Source organism: Piliocolobus tephrosceles, chromosome 20, assembly GCF_002776525.5.
Source record: "Piliocolobus tephrosceles isolate RC106 chromosome 20, ASM277652v3, whole genome shotgun sequence".
Classification (NCBI taxonomy): Eukaryota; Metazoa; Chordata; class Mammalia; order Primates; family Cercopithecidae; genus Piliocolobus; species Piliocolobus tephrosceles.
In genome coordinates, this window is record NC_045453.1 from 48,900,208 (window position 1) to 48,923,389 (window position 23,182).

At 44.0% G+C, this 23,182-nt stretch overlaps 1 protein-coding gene across 1 annotated transcript in view; it reads right to left on the reverse strand.

The window, feature by feature from the left end:
• ISM1 (isthmin 1) overlaps positions 1-23,182 on the reverse strand; it is a 77,991-nt gene that overhangs the window by 19,459 nt on the left and 35,350 nt on the right. The window contains exons 2-3 of the mRNA XM_023217844.2: positions 8,894-9,133; positions 812-1,076 (exon numbers count right to left, since the gene is read on the reverse strand). Of these exons, the coding sequence (XP_023073612.1) occupies positions 812-1,076; positions 8,894-9,133 (505 nt within the window). The remainder of the gene's footprint in view (positions 1-811; positions 1,077-8,893; positions 9,134-23,182) is intronic.

The window sequence follows — 23,182 nt, forward strand, 5'->3', positions numbered from 1 at the left end:
GCCGAGGGCCTTACGAGTGTGTGTTCCTTCTCCAAGCTCCCTTTCTTTCCCTGGATACCAGCTGGACACAGAATAGCCAGGGGATAACTCTCAGGCCCTAACAGTTGGTGGAACTCCAAAATGGGAGGAGGCTGGATCCCTGAATGGTTGAGTGGAGCTGAGTTCTCCTACCCTGTCTCCCGTCCCAACTCAAGTGAGAAATGAATTTTTATTATTTTAACTCCCTGAATTTGGAAGGTATTACCTCACTTATCCTACTCCCAAAACACAGGAAACCAGAAGTCCCAACTTGGAGTTTTGAAATTTATTGGGGGAGGGGTTACTTTGAAGATCTGAGACATACCCGTTGGTGTGGATTCCCCAGGACCACTCCACTGCCAATATAAAACATAACACAGTCGCCTGGTCAAAGGAAGCAGCCGTATACATCTCTTTCACTACATTGATTTTCAGGATGAATTTTTACAGTAAAAAATACAAGCAAGTTTATTGGATAATTTCTTCAGTTTAGAAATAAAACTGAAATTTGAGGGGTGGGGAAGGCAGAAAGAACCCCAACGATCCTAAAAAAATTCTCTCTTAAGATAATTGGTATAGTGATTATGATTTGATTTAAAATTACAATCTTTCCAGAAAAATGTGGCTGCTGGTGCCTCCTTCGGGCTTCTGCGGAACAGAGCCTTTGTGAGGTTTGCCTCACAGAAGACCAAAAGCCACACGCTCTAAGCAGGGCTTTGCTTGGCTGCATGTCCAAGACAGCATCCTCATTTATTCTTCCCACCAATTTTATATTACTGGGTGGTAAACTCACCATATTCTGGCTGCTCTTTGGTTTCAAAGGTCCGGTGGCCTGGGGCTGTATGGTCCCACCCCCTGGGGGGGTTGAGGAAGTTGCTGTCGTCTGAGGTACTGTCGTACTTGTAGTCCTGGTCCCCGCTGTTTGCCCTGGCCAAGGACAGGGACCTCTGCCACCAGGCCCGCCAGTCAGGGGATGGGACTGACCAGCTGGGCTTATTCTCCGGATGCTGATCTTTATCTGCTTCGGAGTCAGGACCGTCGACCACCTCTATGGTGACCTGAAGAATTCAGAATAGGCCAGGGTCAATGTGGAGTCAATAGCCTCCAAGCTACGTGACCCCTGGAAAAAGTCTGAGAGGGCAGAGGGAAATGATGGATGTATCCCTTGTGAAGGAAAGCTGAGACCGCACAGCGATACAAATGGAAAACCTCCAGGGATGGTCCACATGAATTCCACGACTAGATGGAACATGGCCTCGGGTTGAGAGGGGAAAATTCATCACTGGAGTCCCTGATTTACTGATGACTAAAAACTTAATAGCTGGAAACAATGACTGTTGGATTGCTGTGGGTTAGGAATTTGAGTAGAGCTGAGCCTGGAGAGTTTGTCTCTCCTCCATGTGGTACTGAGAAGCCCTTCATTCAGGAAGTAAACACGTACTATATTTGTTCCTGAAGTGATACCAGAATAATCATATTATAATAAAATACAACATTTGTGAACACAAACTCTGTACCAGGCACTATCCTAAATACTCCACCTATATTATTTAACTCTTGTAAAGACCTCCCATCCATGTTTGTGTGTGCCACATTTCCCACTGAGAGAGGTGGAGCCCATTTCTCCTCCCTGGAGATCTGTATTGGCCATGTGATTCACTCTGTCCAGCAGAATGGATAGGAGTGGAATGGTGACGGATCTTAGCAGAAGCCTTGCAGCTTCCATTTTCATTCTCTTGGAATGTTCTAACTGCTATGCAAGCAATGTTCTAACTGCTATGTTGATAAAGATGTCTTGAATAATGATCAGTGTGATGAACTGTAGGTGCAGAGTGAGCACAAATTTCCAAACTGACAAAGACTCTAGATCTTACCATCCTTTCTCATCCTTAATACACATAATTGAAGTGTCTTAGTATATTTTTTTCTTCCGGACTTTTCCTATGCAAGGAAGCCTAGCCTAGACCACTACGTGTGTAGAGACTATGTAAAGAGAGAGGTTGCATGGAGAAGAACCAAGGTCTCTCAGCCCATGTCTAGCTCTGAGGGCTCAGTCATGTGAGTAGGGCCATCGTGGATCTTCCAGCCTCAACTGGGTCACTCCAGCCAACACCACATGGAGCAGAGACAAGCTCTCCCAGCTGAGTTCTAGTCAAATTCCTGACCAACAGCAATCCCGTGGTCATTGTCTCAAACTATTAAGTTTTGAGATGACTGCCAGATAACTTTTACAACCAGGGAAACCTGGTGCACAGAGACATCAACAACTTGCCTAAGGTCACAGGGCTAGTAAGTGGCAGACATGGGGAGTCTGGATCTAGAGCCCATGCTCTCCCTAACTTTGCCACACTGTCTCTCAAAAAGTAAGTGACAGAGCTACTGTCCCCTCATGAGACCAAAGAAACAACAAGACCACAGGTGCAGGTGGGGGTTGGTTGCTTCAGGGTGTATAGAGACATAAGTACAAGCTCCTCAAGACCAGGCTTTCCCAGCTACGACTTTCACTCACCCCATGGTTTATCCCTAGACTGCACACTTCTCAACCAACCCTTAGGGTCAGAGTAGATAGTCCTAGAGCCAAAGCTAGAACTTGTTCTCAGATTTACGAAAGTCTCATTTTGAAGTCTGTCACAGGGCTGGAAGAAAGAAGCTTCTTGGTTCCAAGAGACAATCAACGTAGAAAGACTTGTTTTAAAAACATAATAAAAGACGCATTGGGTTCCTTTAGCCATCACATAGCTCTTGCAACACCCCCTGGATGAGTTATGTGCAAATGAATCAGAAACACGCGCTCCAAGTAATCAACCCAAGATGTACTGGGCAGATGCATTTCCAGTTTTGCCCTAACCTGACATCTGAGAGAGTTGCTGAGATGCTCTGCCAAACTGCACCAGGGTGTGCCTCTCCCTGAGAGAAACAGGCCCTTCCTTTTGTGTTAGGAATGGGGAGGTTTGAATTCTGCTCACTTCAAAGGATGTTGCCCAGCCAGTGGGCCGGGGCTGTGGTTTTGTGGAGTCCGGACACATGATCAAGAGGGTGACTTTCAACCCCAGAGGTCTACTCAGGTTGCAGCAGGCCAAGTGCACCTTTCTCCTCTGTCATGGGACACCTAGAAGGGCACTGCTAGCTTTACCCCATGCCACCACCCTTACTCCAGTCTTGTAGGCGCCCTTTGCATATTTGTAAATAATTGTGGAGCTTTTCAGTAATCCCAAAAGTAAAAAACAAAAAGCAAACAAACAAACAAAAAACAAAAGGGGGAAGAAAAACAAAGGAATACATCATACATCTTGTATCATTGCTATTTGCTGGAATGAATGGTCGTGGGAGAGTAATGGTAACAGGGACCCACACAGAAGCTTAGAAAGACAAGTGGAGAAGGAGCACACAGCTGGGTAGAGCCGAGCCAAGCTGGGCAGTGACAGGGCAATGCTGAGCCTTTGGAGACATAACCTTTCTTCTGTGCAGCCCCATCTCCCTCTGCCTGCAGACGGAACAACTGAGCTGCAACAATCGTCTGCAAGGCTATTAAGGGTCTTGGAGGGGAGAGGCTGCCAAGAGCCAGGCAAGCCTGCAATTATGGTAATGAAATCAGTCTCTGGGTAGGAGATAAGAGGGAATGTGCCCAACACTTTTGGTATTCCATTTGTATTCAGACTGGAGTCAAAGGGATTGCTTAAACAAAACGTGCCCTGCAATTTCTCCAAGCTAGGAATAAAAACAATTTCATGTTTCAAGCTATTACCGTCAATATGATTTTTTCTTTCCTCCAAACTGCTGCTCAGATCCAAACAAAATAGATTTGTTGCCTGGCCAGGCAATGAGTAGCAAAATACAAATTTACTCCAAAAGCTATATCGATGACTAAATCTCAACACTTAGAGGTTTATTTTTCCCTTTAATTGCTAGCCACTGCCTCAACTGAATTAAAACAAAAACAAAACACAAAACAAACAAATCTAAGGATCCACCTTCCCTACAGTTAACAAAGTGAAAACCTTACGCTCATATCAAAATAAGAAATCTAATCTTGAGCCTGAGGTTTTATAGGCATCCAATTAAAAAGACTTACTGAGTGTGATCAATGCCTTCTCAAATGGCAAGGGCTCGTTTTATGTTTCCTATTGCTCTCATTCTATTTACACACTTTTTAGCATCAAAGAATCTGTTGATAAAGATATCTTGAATAATGATCAGTGTGATGAACTGTAGGTGCAGAGTGAGCACAAATTTCCAAACTGACAAAGACTCTAGATCTTACCATCCTTTCTCATCCTTAACACACATAATTGAAGTGTCTTAGTATATTTTTTTCTTCCGGACTTTTCCACACTCAAGTCATGATGACAAAAGAAAGGGAACTCTTTCAAAAGCCGCAAGTTCAATTTCTGGCACAATCTCCCCAGCTCCAAGAAAGAGAGTCCAAAAGAAGTGGTAATTTGGATAATTCTGTCTTAGGAAATGAGGAAAAGTTCCAATGCACCTTGATCAGCTTTCCTTCTTTTGAAAATTAATACATTGACTAGAAGCAAACTCTTGATTCTTGCTTGGAAATGCACTTTCCACAGGGAAACCCACACCATTCTTAGTCTAGCTGATAATAAACCAACGCCACTGAGAATCCAGAGGCCATTCTCTTCAAACTCAGGAAAGCCCTCTTGCTTGTTGGTCCTCTAAGCCTTGTGAGCTGTGGAAAGTCGTGGGAATATGCAGGTATTTTCCAGAGAGGAAAAGGATTTCCTCAGGAGCACAGAGCATCCAAGGACATGTCTCCAACAATGGTTTTAAATCCAGATCATTCTACCCCTTCTTTCTCAACAATTGCCATGGAAAGAACACAAAATGGACTAGGAAGATATCTAATTTCCTCTTTTCAGACCTGCTGACGCTTTAAGAACAAGTGTGGCAACCCCAGCTAATTGTGGTTACTGCTTTGAGAGACTTACAGCATGTCAGTCCAGGCATTACTGTCCCTTCTACACAACTTAGACCCAATTTTCAGACACACAAACTGGCTTGGAGAATTCAATGTCCCGAGGTAAACAGCAAGGAAGGTATAGTGTTGGTCTCTGAACCCGTTCTTCTGATTCCCAATTACTTTTATATATGTTTCCTCTGTCATCTTCATCTCCAATATCATCACCAACCAGCATCTATCAGTTTTGGGAAGCTTATCCTATATTGGGCCCTGTGCTAAGTATTTCATATGGATGATCTCATTGAATCCTCACAGAAAATCACACTTATATGTAGTATTATACTACATAGTTACTCATAGGTAGTACTGTCATTCCAATTTTATAGACAAGGAAACTGAGGCACAGAGAGGTCCAGTAAACCTGCATGGGGCTACAGAGGTCAAGTCTGGCTGACTAAATGGTGGTGCCTGATCCCAAACACAAGTCAATCTGCCTCCATATATTGACAGCAGTACCCCATGAGAATCTGAGGTGAACAGGCTTGTCTCTATAGGGGCATGGGTCCGTGTCCTGGGCAGAGAAATTTCTTGATTCTTATCCAGCCACACCTGCCATTCCTCTAAAAGTATTTTAGAGAAAAAGGAGGAGGCAAAAGCAAAAGTAGAAGCACGTACAACTGTAACCCTGGCCAACTCACCTGATTGTATCTTGTGGCACTAAAGAGACCTGTGGCCATGCAATATGTCTGTGCAAGGAAAAAAAGGCCTTTACATGACTATTTTTAAGTCCCTCTTGATGGGAGAAAAGAAATAAGTATATTGATTGAAATGAATACTAATCTCAACTTGATCCAGAAAAGAGAGTATTTGGTTGTGAATAGCTAGTGTAGTAATGAACCGATGCAGTAAGCCTAATAATGCATTTATTTCAGAGATTTTTGTCTCTGATAACTGACTATCAGCTGCAGACTGAAAACCCAGCCAAGGATACCAAAATCTAACTTGTTCTGGGGGATTCACTTTCTTTCCTGAATGATTTTTGTTTTCAATAAAACCCAACCTCTTTACATTGTTTGAAATTTCATATGGAGATTCAGTTTAGGAGTCTGAGGCCATTTATTTCTATTTTGTGCATTTTTCCCCCCTCCTCACTTCCACAGCTTGAAGCCAGTCTTAAAATAGAATTGTCTGATTCACTCGGGACCGAGGCTGCCTGACTCCTGGGAGTTAAAATGCTCTACAGAAGCAGGTGTTGGGGCTTTTAGAAGGATTTCCTATCCTGAAAGTCAAGAGGCCCAGGGGGGACGTGGCCTCTTGCATGGGCTTAGCGATGTCACTTTGGAAAGGTGCAGGCTGTTTCCTTAGCCCTGGAGCGTGGGAAACACTTCCAGAGCCTGAGGGGGTGGGGCGGTGCAGAGGGCGGGTATCAAGTTCCCATTCAGCTCCCAGGCTCCAGCTAGGGAGAACCAGGTGGGGGCAAAGGCAGGTTGCCAGGGGAAGGGGCAGATGAGGCCAGAAGCCCTGGCAGCGGAAGCCGACCCACTGAAGGGCCCCTCACCTGACTTCACTCTGATACCCAGGGAGAGGGAATGCTTTGACGGGGCCCGCAGGGACCAGCAGGGCTGTCTGCTGGGCTGAATCGGCCCTGTGTCAAACCAGTGGATTTCAACAAAAGAACAGTGCTCTGAGAAAGGGGTGAGAGCTGCCAACACGGAAACCATCACCTCCTTGTAGAAAGCACCTCATGTTTTAAAGGACCACCAGGGAACTGGTGTACACAAGTGCAGTGGTGCATGAGGCAGCAGCGGCTAGTGCTGTGTGGTGTGTGGGTGTGTGTGTGTGCATGCACACACAATTACATGCTGACAGAAGACTGGGGCTCCCAGGGGTAGCAGTTGTTTTATTCTTTCTTTGAACATCTTTCTGAGTGACCAATACTAACCTTTTGTGGTCTTCCAGAAACAGAAGGCCAGAAATGCAGCACAATTTTATTTTCTTTAGGGCCAAAACGTCATCAGATCAATAAAATGCTGGCCACCCTCCCCGCCCCGTATCACCAACAGAAAATTTACAGATAGGGATTGTATAGAGCAGAAATAGAATAACTCGACTGGGCAGTAGGCAGTGATTTCTGTGCATGGGTTGTCGACAGTGACCTCCACAACATTTTTTACTGTGTACCATCAACAGAGCCTGTCTGACTTCTTCCCACCTGTTGAGATCCACCCCCTTGGGACACAGTGCTTTTCCTCCTCTGTCTTCATGATCCCTCCAGCACTGTTTTATGTGGTAGCTGGGATCTTCACAGCGATCTAATTCATTGGAGGGAACAGGGCTTACATTTTTCAATTTCCTATAACCTAATGCAGCATTTTATATACAGTGGGGGTTGGTATTCTAATGAAGTGTTCTCAGTAAGATTTGCCTGCCCCCATGACATTGGTGTTAAGAGCAAAACAACTCAGGTCCACGAAACCTGATCTAAAACTGTATCACGCAGAGGGTGTTAGTCTGTGGAGAGAGAAGCAGTTAATGAAGGATCAATTGGTCTGAGTCCAGCTTCAGGAACTTTCTGCTATGTAAGCAAACTGGCATTTGGTCCAGAGAGGAAAAAGTATGGAAAAGGTGCCCCTATACAAATAGAAAGAATTGGAAGCAAAGCTTACAAGTATGGGCTGGCTATGGTGGCTCATACTTGCAATCCCAGGACTGTGGCAGGCCAAGGCAGGAGGATTGCTTGAGCCCAGGAGTTTGAGCCCAGCCTGGGCGATATGGCAAAACCCTGTTTCTACAAAAAAATTTAAAAATGAGCTGGATGTGGGGGCACACACTTGAAGTTCCAGCTACTCGGGAGGTTGAGGTGGGAGGATCGCTTGAGCCTGGGAGGTAGGGGCTGCAGTAAGCTATGATCGTGCCGTTGTATTCTAGCCTGGGTGACTGAGTGAGGCCATCTTGAAAAAATGTATGGAAGCAGTCATATGAGGATAGGGGCTGGGTTGCTCGGGGGATGAGCCTGTCCCAACCATCATAGGGACCATCTTTGGGAGGAAACAGAGAAAGGTATAAACAACATTCAAAATTAGGAGTTGGTCTCTGAATGTGGGTTGAGAGTCTGAGAGCCTGGATTTGAACCCTACAACTACTATTTACTGCCATGTGACTTTGGGTAAACCAAACAGTAACTTCCTGTGTATCTGGTGCATTACTGATAGTATTGGAAAAATGACACGGCTTTGTCTCCTTCATGAGGGTGTTGGGAGGGTCAAATCAGATCGACATTTGCTTTGTAAAGTATACTGAGCTATTTCAGTGTAGATGAAAGTTATTATTTTTAACCCCAGTCACCCTTTCCTTAACCTTCCATTTCCTACTGCTTCATCAGATCCCATCTTAGTGGAAGATAGCCATCTCTCCCCTAGGAACTCCTATTCTCAACTTCCTTCCTCTTATTGTTTTGTAAGTCATGTATACGTTAGAGTAACGGAAGCTTGTCTCTTTGTGAAGGAATTTCTGGTGTCCAAGGCAAGTTTAGAGGGGCATTAAGAGAAAGAGCTTTCCTGAGTGCTTTGAAATGTTTGAAATCATTTGCCCAATCTGTTCGCAGGTCAGATTGGCCTTTTCCTAAAACTGCCATATTTCATCAATTTTGTTTTGTTTTGTTTTTATATTTCACTGTCTCTTACATTAGTATGTATTTTGTAATCCTTGGTGTGTCGTACTTTAATTGGTAGTGTTTTCTTCTTTTGAGTGGTTCACAAAATAATGGTGCATATCACAATCACGGGTGTCACTTAATGAAATGGAGCACTGTTCTTATGGAGATAACATGATCGTAAGCAGGAATCATTAAGGGTTTAAGAAGAAAAGTGAGGTAAGGCATCGGTTTCCACTGGAATCATCAGAAAACAGAAGGTGGACTGTTTTGTTATCTTCTACCTTCCATGTGCCAAGAATTACCTGGATATTTGGATTCTGCCCATTGATATCAGCTTTGGAAAGATCTGGAAAGTTTGGTAGATCAAGGAGAAAGGATCTGGGGCCATCTCTTTGCAATGAAGGGTGCCCCATGTCTTGTCGGAATCGCGGTCTGGGGAAGGGTTGGTCTGTAGCCTGGTGGTTCAGATGCTCCCCTGGTTCTTCCTTGGAAAGAGAAAAGCTGGTTTCTGATGTGGAGTCACTTCCCATGTTGAGGTTATTCTAAAACAAATAAACAAACAAGCAAACAAACACCTATTAAAGAGACACATGATTTAAAAATGTCACCCTTAACAGTCCATTATATTCAGGAGCAAGGACAATTCCAGCGGCTGAAATTAAGCCAGTAGGACATCCCAAACTCGTTTTGCAACCCCATGGTTTAGTTTCTTCATGTCTTCAAAGCCAGATCATCAGAAAACTTCTTCTAGCCTGCTACTTGGGAGTTTTCTGAGGGTTAATGAGTTATGGGCTATTTATTAAGCTTCAAAGTACTTTAAAAATGAAAACACTATTTTGAAGGAAAATAGGTGCTCATTTAAAGCTGGAACCAAATTATGTTTCTCTTCTCACAGTTTCAACTGATTAACCACCTTGGCTTTAGTTATAGTTCTAGTGTCCAGAGTTGCTTTCTTTTGTGTAGGCTATGGAGCGAAAGATCTGACCAAGCTGGATAAAGTTCTCGGGCCATATTATTGATTACATACATTCATCCATTTGTCAGTCCATTTGTCCATCAACCCATCCATACATCCATTCACATATCCATCTATCTATCCATCCATCCCATCCATCCATCCATCCATCCATCCATCCATCCATCCATCCATCCATCCTTCCACCCACACACCCATCCATCCAATCAACAAATGCCAACCATGCTAGGCTTAGGAGATACAGCAATAAACAGGATAGACATGAGACCTATTATTTTGAAATGTACAACTAGGTGAGGGAAATAAATAATAAGTACATAGATAAATAAATAAGATCAGATCGCAGAATGGTGACTGCCAAGAAGAAGAGAAAGAAGATGATGGAGAGTGGCTGGGGAAAACCTTAGATGGGTGGTCAGGGAGAATCCCTCAGAGAAGGTGACACTTGAGGCAAGATCTGAACAAGAGACGGTGGCACCCTGCAATAATCTGGGGGAAGGACATTTTAGCAAAGGGAACAGCAAAAGGAGCACTCAAGTCTAGGATGGGAATGAGTTTGGCTGGTTTGAGAAACAGAATGGCCAGCGAAGCTGTTGTAGAGGGAAGGAGGGAAGAACCATAGGTGATGAGGATGAAGAGACGGGGATAGTCAAAGAAAAAGTCATGAAAAGGCATTCTGAAATCTAATGATTTTATACTGAAAAGTGCAAGCCCATTGTTTTTCCCAGGTGTGAAAAATGTCTCCATTTCTTTATCGCTATGAGGAAATTTCTCTAGTGATTGAAGAGTATAGAAGTCGCTGGACTCCTTTTCCAAACAGCCTTTCTTTTTCTCCCCTCTCCTCTCACAGAAGATTTACTCCAGCCTTCAGGGATAGCATTTTCATGTTTACTGGTGGAGAGAGACAAGGAGATAGAATTTCACCAAGCTTTGGGTCAGTGGTTAATGTTCTTGTTATTCTTGGGCATGTTTTGGGGTTTGGGAGTGTATGTTTCAGCACACTGTCTCCACACGCCCTCTCTGCCCCCCACCACAGTGCCTCTGACCCAGCCAAAGGGTTGCAACTGGTATAAAAACACTCATGACTCTGAGCACCCAAGGTCAAGAGCACTGAGGCTGAAACAGACTAGCAGATACATATCTTCTTGGAGAGCTAACCTTAGGGAAGGGATTATTATTTTTACTTTTATTTATGTGTCATTTTTTAGAGACAGGGTCTTGCTCTGTTGTCCAGGCTGGAGTGCAGTGGCACAGTCGAGCTCACTGCACCCTCAGACTCCTGGGCTCAAGCAATCCTCCCGCCTCAGCCTCACGAGTAGCTGGGATTACAGGCACGTTCCACCATGCCCAGCTGTGAATAGATTTTTATATATCTGTTTAAATAGGAATGGGGCTCAGGAACAAACTCACTGGTGCAGAGACCACCTTTGAATGTTCGAAGAGGCCAAGGGGAGGATGGAGATAGAGACCTCATCTATCACCTCTTTAAAACATGCAGTGATAGGGGAAAGCCGGCCACTCTGCAGCATGCTTTTGCTTGCCTTTCCACAGCTCAGAAGATGTGGGCGGAGGCAGTGTCTTTGTTCACCTTTCCAGTCACCTCTCTGCCATGGTTTTCGTCTCCTGGCACATCCCAATAGAGGGAGTTGCCCTGACATTTTGAGACATTACTCAATGCAACAGAGCCAAGTGTATTGTTGTTTGAGCCTAGCACAGAGAGAAAGAAAGAGAGAGAAAGAAGAGAAGAGAGAAAGAGAAGAGAAGAGAGAAAGAGAAGGAGAGAGGAGAGAAACGAGGGGAAGAGAAGAAAAGAGAAGAGAAGAGAGGAGAAAGAGCATGCTATCTATTCTTAACATAAAAAAAAAGGGGGGGGGGACATCTCTATGACATCCCAAAGGGGAGATAGCTGAATGTATTTGTTCCCTTGCTTTTTCCCCTTAATCTCCAACCCTAAAACTTCTCCAGCAACATTAGGGGGGACAGTTAGATTGTCACGGAGAATTCCTTGTGTAGGATTTAGAATTAGGAATCTTGGAAGGGGCCCAGAATTTGCTTCCCAATTGCTTTAGTACTTCTTGTAAATCAAGCCCTAACTTCATTGCCACAATGGAGGTATACTGCTTAATTAGGTTAAAAATGGGGCTCTCTTTCCTTTCCCCTGTGATGTAGTACTCTTTCTACTATGAACACTTACATTTTAGAAGAAGTAGAAAATGTGTTTTTGCTACTCTTTACCATTTTGCCTAGATGTCTGAAAAAACAGGGACTAAGTTTGATTGATTGATTGATGTGACTCTTGAATTTTTCCTGGTAGGAAATCCACCACCACAGAGTGTTTCTGGCTTAGCCCCAGACCAAGCAAACCCCTTAAACTCTCTAGGACTCAAGGACCTTGCATGTAAAGCAGATTAGATAATAAGAAGAGCCCTGTACCCTCCCCGCAGGATTAGTCAAGATACTTGGGTTAGATTGTGTCTACACATGGAAAGAGAAGCGTCGCATTAGGGCCACTGGCTGGGCAGTTCTGGCCACAAATACCTCTGCCGGGAATAGTCAGACAATTGGGGCTGAAATATGTTTTGGCTTCAGTTATGCACACAATTGTGGCATTTCTCTATCTCTCCGAACTTCCCTGCCCCCAAGACACAGGCTTGGTGTTTGTAAAGTATTTGGAAGATGCTAAGTAATAAAGAAATGCTAATCACAATCTCTGAACATCTGAGTTACTCTTGCACCTCTTCCAAAACATATTTAACTAGAAACCTTGCCCCCTTGCAACGGCATGCCCCCAAGCTGTTAAGAGACTGGAAATCCTAGGATAAGGGAAGTGTGGCTAAGGATGGCCCATATAGAATGAAACCCTGTTTTATTCAATCAATAACAAGATTTGAGAGTAGCCATTATTTTAGTCATCTAGACTTTAAATCTAGAGTAGGAGACAACAGACAGAATATCCTAGAGTAATGCAGAAGAAAACCTTTCTTCATCTCTTCTCAAAGGGACATACTGCACATCCTCCTTGCAGAGCCCCCGTTGGAGGTCCTGGGTGAGGACATCAGTCCAGCTATCACCAAGTTCACTCACTGAGTATTCCACTTGAATTATTCCAGCAGAGTAAAGATTTTCAACAGGGGTGGATCTCAAGGTTAGAAGTAAAATATTTTGTGTTTTATTCAGGCAAGCAAACATTCTTCTCTGAAAATGATATCTTAGGAAAGTCTGGGAATTTAAGGAAAGAAACATGACCATTCTTTCCAAAATGCCGTTGAATTCATTCCGCCCCAGTTAAAGTGATACAAGGGGGTCTGCTCAGTTTGGGAAAATATTGCTTTACCCACAATGTGTCTTTGAGTTGAACATCAATCTATGAGTTAACACTGACAATGAGTTAACATTGAGTTAACTATGTATTGAGTTAACATTCACAATGCTGCAGTACCAGCCGCAATGTTTCCTCTTGTGACTATAATTTCAGAGCTGTGACTAGCAAGGAGAAGGAAAACAGAAGAAATGCAGCTACTGAACGGCTTATGCAGATGAACCGTTCAATTGCTGAGGCAGGTGATCTTCATTGGCCAAATTATTTAGCTACTGCTTGGTGCTCCTCTCCTTCTATTATTTTAGAACTTATCTAAAACAGGAATAGTAATAAAAATATCCTGTTCTTGCAGCCTAGTATTTTGCCTCATATGGCAGTACTGTGGCAGACATTGCAATTGCCTGCCCAATGTCTAGTCCCCTCTTTTTCTTACTTGGTGTTTGTTTCAGGTGGCTGTGGACCTAGCAAAAACTACATTTCCCAGCATGCACTGCATCTGGATGTGACCATATGATACAATTCTGTCCCAAGAGGAGTAAGTGGAAGGTTCTGGACAGAACTGCTGAAAAGGAGTTTTCAGATTCCGTTTTGCCATTTGCCTCTCTTCCACTTTGTCCTGCCTGAAATGAGGAAACAGGGCTTGATGTGAAATGAGACAGCTGGCAGGCCTGAGGATGGAGGTTGTAGTCTAAGCGTGGCTGACTGGAAAGATGGTGGGCTTAGGTCCCTGATAGCACTATGGAGCTATCACGCTGGTCCTGGAATGGTGACCTCCATATGTCTTTTACTGTTATCATTAATCTTAATGTTAACATTGACAATGCTGCAGTACCAGTAGCATTGTGCCCTCTTGGGATTTTAATTTTTGAGTTATGATGACCAAGAAAATTATAAAGGTTTTGCCACTGAAAGTAATAGCAAAAACCAGCATTACTTTTGCACCAACCAAATACTATCATGATTGCAAGAGGTTTTTCCTCACCAAAAGGAACCAGCATTCCTTGGACAAATGGGTTGAGTGCAGAGCTTGGGCGGGGAAGGCACAGATGAATTTGGGATACTTTCCTGCAACAAGAAGCAAGAAAGCTTTCAATGACTAACAGGGTACTCTTGAAAGAATACAGGAGCCAGCTTGACAGGTCCCCATTGCTCACAGATCAGAGAATTTGGACCAAAAAAAGAGATTGTACTTGACTAATGTACACTGAATCTATCAAAATTCATGAGGATACTCATGAAGGAGAGAAATCCAGAAAAATTACTGTCACCATTTGAGGTATTATAAAACTCCTTACTTTGCAAATTGGTATTAAAAAGAAAGAAAGGTTTTCAGAGGAAGCAATGTTTGAACTGAAATAAAAAGGGCTTGTTAAACGTGCAGTAGATGCATCAGGTTAAGAGAACAGGGATCTTGGGAGGGGTCCAGGAGCTTTGCAATCCTGGTGAAGGAGTCTCTGAGGTCTGACAGAGCTGTGGTTTATAGATCCAAAGGGTATCAGAGCTGAGATGCAGTGAGAGTAACGATCAGAGACACCTGCTGCTTTCAGATGAACTAATGGAGTTAAATATTATACACATCGAGCCCAACACACAGTCTCAGCCCACCAGCCTTTGGTCTGACAGCTTTCTATCATACTGTGCTGCGACTTGTCCACCAGGCTGCTACTTCCCTGGTGGCATCCTCTGGGGCACTTGGAGGTTTGCTGAAGCTATATGGTGCTGGGATCTCATCCCTCCTTCCTCATTCTCATCAGCTGGCCCTGGATGCCCGTGGGAAAGCTGTGCTGAGGTGAACTGAGAAGAGAAAACCTCTCATCTTTAGGTGGGGTGCAGTTTTTCTCAGATGACAAATCCACACGTTTCAATCACTTGTGTCCTTTGTACTAAGTACATCCTGGTCCAACACCAAGAATGTCCAATCACTGCCTCCAGCCACTGCATAGCTGGCGCTGCCCATCGTGGCTGTGTTTGTGACCAAGGTGGATGGCCATGGCCACATCTAGGGTCAGAGTGGTCAGAATGGCCAGAGTCTCCCAGCTGGTCATTTGACACAGGCGGATGAATACAAAAGAGAGGGAGTGAGGGTTTTTGGACATCCAAGCCACGGGGCAAATTAGGATAAGCACTACAATAGGGGAAAGGTAAAGCTATGGAAATGGGCGATGCATCCTCTTTTGGAAAAAATGTGCTAAGCATCATTGTCCCAGTCTGCAAACAGCCACCTGCCCTATTCTGCAAACACCAACCAAGGACTGGAATCTGAAGAACAGGGTTGATTTCACCACTTTCAGAACCTCCAGAAGAGGCACAAATCAGTGACAAATTGTGGCTGTCTAGGAAAGTTTAGTACTTTTTCTCTTTAAGGCAAAAACTGGTAACTGTTCCCCAGATTAACACAACCAGGTAGACTTCTTGGAGGCAGACTGGCTGGCAAATTTCTGAAAAGCAAAGAACAGGCCCTATATTCAGTCTCCAAACTCCCTCCTCCCTCCCCCAATTTCACAAGCTCAGGGGGCAACCAATAGGTACTAGTTGATGATAATGATGGCTAAAGTTATCATTGGGTAACAGGGCCTAGTTAGATTTTGTTTTAATTAGGCTGAGGCTACAAGCCTCATTACCCCTAATGTAGCTTTTATGTGGGATTCTAAAGAAAAAAAACCCTGGGAATCATCTATTGAAGATATTAAAGAAGATATTAAAATGCATTTGGTCTCATAGACTTTGAACAATAAACAGCAGAGATTGTAATTAATGTCACTACAGCCTCACTCCTTAAAACAAACTAACAATATAGCTAATTAGCAATATGTCCTCATTTGGAGCTGGACATCTGCATATTATTATCAACAATGCTTGTTTCCTTTTTCCAGATGAAAGGAAGCCATACTGCACCCAGACGCATGGCTGTGCACCTTCCACATTCAAACACTCATTTTCTTCTACCCACGGTAAACACACTCAGGGCTTTATCTGTGTCGAGGATCAATTTTGTCTGGAACACTCCCACATGTCTAAAAATAAGTTTAAGAATGCCACTAGTGGTATTTCAAAGGGAAGAGCAAAAGTTTTACTGTTTGAAGAGATAAAAGAAGAAAATGGCACACTGATTATCTTTAATATGATTGAGGAGCAAGCACTCCTAAGATAAGAAAACCAGGAGAATGAATAAAGTGAGTTTTAGACCATAAAATCGGCTTTCTAGAAGGGGCACACTTTTTCTTAGTGCTCAGGAAGATGGATGGAGACCACGATCCTAGGAGTGGAAGCAGGAGGTGGTGGGGGCTTGTTGGGGCTTGTTCTGAGAAGGGTTGGAAAGAGGCAGCTAGGATACACTGGAGAGAAACTGCACCATGAAGACACAGACAACACGGGTGACCAGCTGCTGCTCTCATGAAGCCTGTGTGTGATGGCAGTCATTCCCCTTCAGGCACCAGGAACAGAGCAAATGTCAATGGCCGTATTTTATAGCAAGCATAACAATGCAATGCCCCTTTAGGAACTATTCCTGGCAGAGGGGAAACGGCCATACACATGCTTCAATCTTTGCTGGAGACTCTGACGACTAGTGCACAGGCACATCATGGCTCAAGAATTCAGGAGGGTCTCAGTCCTGGTTTGGGAATGGAGCCTGCTGTCGAGGTCTGACTAATAGCTGAGGAATCCCTAGTTATGGTGGCAGAATGTGTCATAACGATGTTTATTTTAGAGCTTGGCAGTGACCTCGTTTATTATCTCAGGCTTTAGAAGAAATGAAGAATGGGCAAATCTTTGCATTTGGGCAGGGAGCTGGCTTTGCGGTGGAGAGGCCACCCATCCCTGTGCATCTCTCCTCATTGAAGCTTCTTGGGGCCGGCTGACAAAATGGAGATCAACACTTCACTGGTTTGTCTTGAATACTTCTGTAAACTGCTTTGATCTTGAAAATGTGCAGATTATTGGTGAATTTTTTTCAAGTTGTGCTTTCTCCATTGCTGGCAAAGAAAACAGAGTGGTAGCTTTTCCAGGACCAATTTCTTTTATGTCCTGTTAGGCTAAAGAATGAACTGAAATGAAGGAGAAATTATTCTTTCAAGTCTAAGAAAACATGTAAGAAGCAGAGTACAAGAGTGGAAAGTGAGTTTGGCCGAAAAAAAAAAAAAAAAAAAAAAAAGAAAGAAAGGAAAAGAAAAACAAACCCTTCCCACATCACCCAAAATATCCCTGCAAATGTAGGGAGATGGAGAAATCATACTTTCCAGAACCACTTTAATAAAGCTCTTGCGGTGTGACGCCAGCCATCCTCAGCATCCAGTTAAGGGCCGGGCTTTCTATTAGTCTTCCAGGCTACAGCTAACCAGCTGAGGGCTATAAAGGCCAGGCCACCAGTGGCCACCAGGGGGCTTCCGTCCCTGCTCTTCAGCCCTGTTAGAGCTCAGCCACCCCTTTAAGTCAAATTTTGAGCAAATATTTAGTGAGTTTGGATTATCAGTGATTTTCCAAGTTGTGCTTTCTCCATTACTGGCAAAGAAAAGAGAGTGGTAACTGTCTAGGATTCGTTCTCCAGGACCCAATTTGAAGAGGCACCAGATCATTAGTGCACCTAAAAGGCCCAAGTATCTAAGTCCTCCTGCAACCAAAGGGAAAGGGTGTTGAACAGGACACCAGAAGGCAAACATCTGCAGTGATTCTGTGTCTTCCCCACATGGAATGAGGTGATCCAAGGTTGGTGTTCTGTTGGTGAGAGGGAGAACCTAGAAGTTAAGCCAAAGAACATGGATGGCAGAGTTCAGAAGCTGAGGTCTAGGGTAGGGGGTGGCCTGGGGACCCTTGCCAAGTTATTATCCTAGTTAAGGAGATGGATTCTTCTCAACACTAAAGTTAAGAACCCTCATTGAAACCTATTGCTAATCTCTCTGCTCCAAGTACTTCTAAAATGGGTTTCAAAGGTCATTGGACCTTAACCTTGGAATCCTGAAAAGGGCTCAGGGTACCGTGGAAAAGACCAGGGATGGGAGTTTCAAGGTCTGGGTCTGGGTCCCAGCATTGCCTCTTCCTGTTTTGTGAGCTTTGGTAAGTTATTGCACCTTTGCACTTATGGTAGACTGGTTGGCAAAAATGTCCACGAATTCTTCTTTTCTCTAAAGATCCATGCCTTGGGTAGTTGCTTCCACACTCTTTGAGCTTCTTCTTTTTTTTTTGAGACAGAGTTTTGCTCTTGTTGCCCAGGCTGGAGTGCAATGGCATGATCTCAGCTCATTGCAACCTCTGCCTTCTGGGTTCAAGCAATTCTCCTGCCTCAGCCCCCAGAGTCGCTGGGATTACAGGTGCACACCACCATACCGGCTAATTTTTTGTATTTTTAGTAGAGACGGGGTTTCACTATGTTGGCCAGGCTGGTCTTGAACTCCTGACTTCAGGTGATCCACCCACCTCAGCCTCCCAAAGTGCTGGGATTACAGGTATGAGCCACTGTGCCTGGCCTTCTTTGAGCTTCTTACTGCGGCCAAAGGGACAACAGTTAACAGAGACTTGAAAAGCACTTGTGCCTCAGGATTGCCTATTCTTTTTGCTCTTTGGAATGCATAGAACATTCAGTGAAGAAGGCCAAGCTAGCCTGTTGAATGGTGAGAGACGTGTGCAGCAGAGATAATTTATCCCAGATTCACCAGTCTGCCCAACGGCCAGTCACTCAGATGGAGACCACCCTAGACCATCCAGTCCTGGCTGAGCCTACCCAGGCTATGAGAGCTACCCTGCTGACCCGGAGACTCATGAGAAATAATAAATCCTTGTGGGTTTAAGCCAGTGAACCCAGTGTGGTTTGTTACACAGTAAAAGTTGACTGATATAGGACCTTGATTATCTCTTCTGTAAAATGACCATGGTGAGGTAGAATGAGAGTTGCAGAAAGGCTCTCATTCTATTCAGCTCTGACCTCCTTGGAATGGAATCCTGAAGAGACACTTGTTCTGGAGAAATTATTTCACACTAATTTCAGAAAAAAACTCCACTTTATTCCAAATGCGGAAAACATCAAATTGAGGGTGGGGAGATTAAATAAAAATCCAGTGGTTCACAAATGCATGAAACGTAGATTCTATCTACAATGACTAGAACATCTTCTCCTTTCTCTCTATCCTTCTACCTGTTAGCTCAAAGCTGGGTAAAACCTGTTAGAAAATTCCAAAGTCCTGCCAACTACTTTCTTCACTGACAGGTGCTTTTTTGGTAATAGCTGCATTGCCAGTTTTTCAAAGACTCGAAGCTGAGACTTAACAGTTCTCCTCTGTGCTTTCATGATGCACCTGTACAGCTCTGTGTGCTACTAGAAACTAGTAATGCCCACTTATTAACAGGACCTCCCCGACACCGTGAAACAATTATAGAGCTGTCACAGGCCACGTACGGCCAGAAGTGAAGAGAAAGCTCCTGCTACCGGCACCTGTTCCCTTTCCCACCTGCCTGTACAGATTGTTCCTGTTCGGACTGCTGTTCTGTTCTTCTCTAGGGAAATGGTGTGATTCCTGCTTGGAAAACTGGCAGCTGATGCAATTGTGGGCTCCTGACTTAGCTTAGCTAACCTTTCTCTGTAGGAAGCTGGGCTGTTAGCTCTATTCATGGATTTATTCAACAAACACTTCATCGATATTTATTATGTACCAGGTACTGTGTGAGGGTGAGACAGTGCCAATAGCACATGGCTTGTTAAGACAACTTTCCCAGAACTTGGAAGTGAAGCAAAAGGATGACTGTAAGTTCATCACTTCGTACTGGGGCACAGGCCTGCCCCAAAGCATTTAATTCTGTAGGAGCATGTATCTTCACTTGGCTTATTATTTACTATTGATTAGGGCCCAGACTAAAAGTTACATGCTGGCTTGTAGATTTTCATTCTGTAGATACAGAAATGCTTTTGTCTAGTAGAAGCAATAACTCAATGCTAACTGTTTTGTGGCTCTACAAGACATTAATCAGTCTTAAATTTATGTTTACACATTTACTTCATCATCATTTTCCCCACTAACTTTATAAATATCTGTTTCTCAAATGCTCTGACATGGCATTAGCATCTCCCTTGTTCTTTCATTCATTTAGTTAAGTAGTTGACATGTTCTTGTTCTTTATTTGTATGAGATTCACATTTTTAATATTATGAAAATTTTATTTGGACAGGTTTTTGTCTTCTAATTTAGATTACAGAGGGGAAGTTAAGAAATGCTTATATCCATGTAAAATGCAAAGTAGAAACTGGGAAATTCCGAAGGAGTGGAAGTTTTCAATGTAAGGAAGTAAAATTATCCAGATTCCTTTTTTTTTTTTTTTTTTGAGATGGAGTCTCACTCTGTCGCCCAGGCTGGAGTGCAGTGGCATGATCTCGGCTCACTATAACCTCTGACCCCCAGGTTCAAGCAATTCTCCTGCCTCAGCCTCCCAAGTAGCTGGGACTACAAGCGCATACCACTATGCCTGGCTAATTTTTGTATTTTTAGTAGAGATGAGGTTTCACCATGTTGGCCAGGCTGGTCTTGAACTCCTGACCTCAGGTGATCCGCCTGCCTCGGCCTCCCAAAGTGTTGGGATTACAGGCGTGAGTCACTGCGCCCAGCCCAGATTCCTAATTATGATACCACAGCTCACCATCTATAAGGTCTTTAACATTACCATGTAATGCTCTCTCACTTTCTCTAAGAGACTCCTATCTGGATGTTGGTCTAATGCACTGACGAGCCAGAACCAGTATGGAGAACCATGGCTTGTGAGCAGGACTTCCCTTGCATTTCTCCTCCTATGAGGGTCCTTATGGGGAGAACAGAAGGCCATGCACCAGAAGGCACCCAAACTCCTGTCGACCACTTCATTTTCCCCCCATACAATTCCCTACTCTGATCCTAGAGAAACAAAGCTCCTCCCAGTGTTGTTCTCGCCAGTGAGAATTCTACCATGAGAACCTCAGTTAACTGAGATTTGAGAAAAGAGAATCACAAGTTCTCAGAGGCTTTCTTTTGGGATGTTGTCATGAAGGAGGAGATACTCAACAGAGAACATGTTTACTACTCTCCTCATTATAAACATCATAATATTAGGATGTATCAGTTTGAGTCTGAGCAGGGGATGAATGGCACCCTCCAAGTGGATAACTAAGGAGAGCTTAATAAAGGGACAATTTAACATATCTGGACAAAGTGACCAGAAACCATCAAGAATGCTCTAGTATTCAGGGTCAGTAAAGCCAGGGAGAGCTCACATCTCCAGGCCTGAGGATGCAAGGACAGGGAGAGGCTACTGTTAACCAAAGGGAAAGGGAGACTTGTGAGGTTGGAGGTAAGGTGGGCGTTCATTTCCTGCCATGCCTAGCACTGGCCAAACCCAATCAGAAGCCAGACGGTAAGGGAGCCTGTTGATGTAATACACTCAGATCATATGCCCAAGAAATAAATAGTGTGGAGAAAGGTGGAAAATGGATTGAGAGAGGTAAATAGAACATCTGGGGGACACAGACATGCTTGGGAGAAATAACAGCTATAATATCACCTATTCCAGGCACTATACATTAAATCTGGTCTCATGACATCCACGTGAAGTAGACATGAGTGCCCCTATTCCACAGATGAGGAAATTAAGGCTGAGAGGCCCCTAGATAGTAAGTAGGCTACGAAATCCTTGCTCCTTTCACCATACGGTGCTGTCCTAATTTCCACCCTGGAGCTGGCTAGAACAAGAGAGTCTGCAGCCACTTTGAATTCCCTGGCCTCTCCTAAATGCTGCTTGGCTCTGGAATAACAGTTCTCAGAGGACTGGCTCAAGAACACTGGCCCGCAGCATACTGTGGATTTAATTCTCAACTCTGCTCCCTGACTTGGTTTGGTAGAGGAAGTCCTAGCCTCATTTTTTTTTTTTTTTTTTTTTTTTTTAGGAAAATACACATCTAGATAACAGTGCAGCCCAACACTGCTTTACCTGTGCAGTGTAATGGCTTTTTAGGGTTAATCAGTTCTCGTCAACAAAACCCATAGATATAGTGATGTAAAAAATAATGGATTTTCACGAATTCAAGAGGGGAGAAGTTAGGAATGAAATGGCACATAGTACGCTATGTAAACATGAGAGCTATTCAGTGAGTCAGATGTGGCAGAGAACTGAGGAAGTAAGACACAGAGGGCCAGTCCCTGCAACCTTCGCCTCCTGGGTTCAGGTGATTCTCCCACCTCAGCCTCTCGAGTAGCTGAGATTACAGGCGTCCACCACCACGCTTGGCTAATTTTTTTGTATTTTTAGTAGAGACAGGGTTTCACCATGTTGGCCAGACTGGTCTCCAACTCCTGACCTCAGGTGATCCTCCCACCTTGGCCTCCCCGAATGCTGGGATTACAGGCATGAGCCATTGCGCCCGGCTGATACTCTCTTAAAGAAGTCAAGCTTCTCTGTTACTGTTACTTTATTTTCCAACCAATAAGGCACACAGGAAAATACAGTGTTTGAAAAAAGAGGAGCTTCACATTGAGCACGTTATTTCCCTGCAGCTCGAGCTTTCTCACCTGTAAAATGGGTAGCATCTGTGTGGTAAAGACACTTCTTTTCTCCTCTTTATTATTCCCTTCTCTCATTAGCCTTTTCTAACACTCTCACACTGTCATATTTTCTCTTCACTGTTTTTCCCCTCAGGCCCAGCTCCTACCTTCCCTAGTGACAGCCACCCCTCCACCTCCTCCACCTTTTTCAAATGTCTTCTCTGTGCCAGCCTTGCCCAAACACTTTTATGTATCACTTCTACCAATTGGCTCTCAAAGCTTCCCACTGGGTGGATATAATTATCATCACCCCCATTGTACAGATGAGAAAACTGAGGTTTGGAATCCTGCCAAAGTCACCTGGCTCATACGTACTAGGGGTGTGTGAATTCTGGCTGACTCCAGAGACGCTTTAAAGCTGGACCAGCAGAGACAACAAAAGGCAGCCTGTGTGGGCTGCAGCTGCTAGGGAGAGTGAACACCTCTTCCAACAACCTCAGTGTAAAGAGAGTGCTCAGAATGCAGAGGAAGGACCAACACCACCAATTGCCCTCCTCTCCAAAAAGGTCCACGTTGAGGATGGAAGGAGCAGTCAGTGCTTCAGTCATTTGATTTTGAAGCCATTTAATCTCCATGATCCCATGATCCCCTATTAAAATACAACTAGTCTGAGAATAGTCATGTCGGACCTGCCTGATGGGGGGAGGGCACAAGATGGGTTTTGGGACCCACCTCTCCATTTTTACAAAGCATAATCTAGAGGATTTTTTTTTTTTTTTTTTTTTTTTTTTTTTTTTTTTTTTTT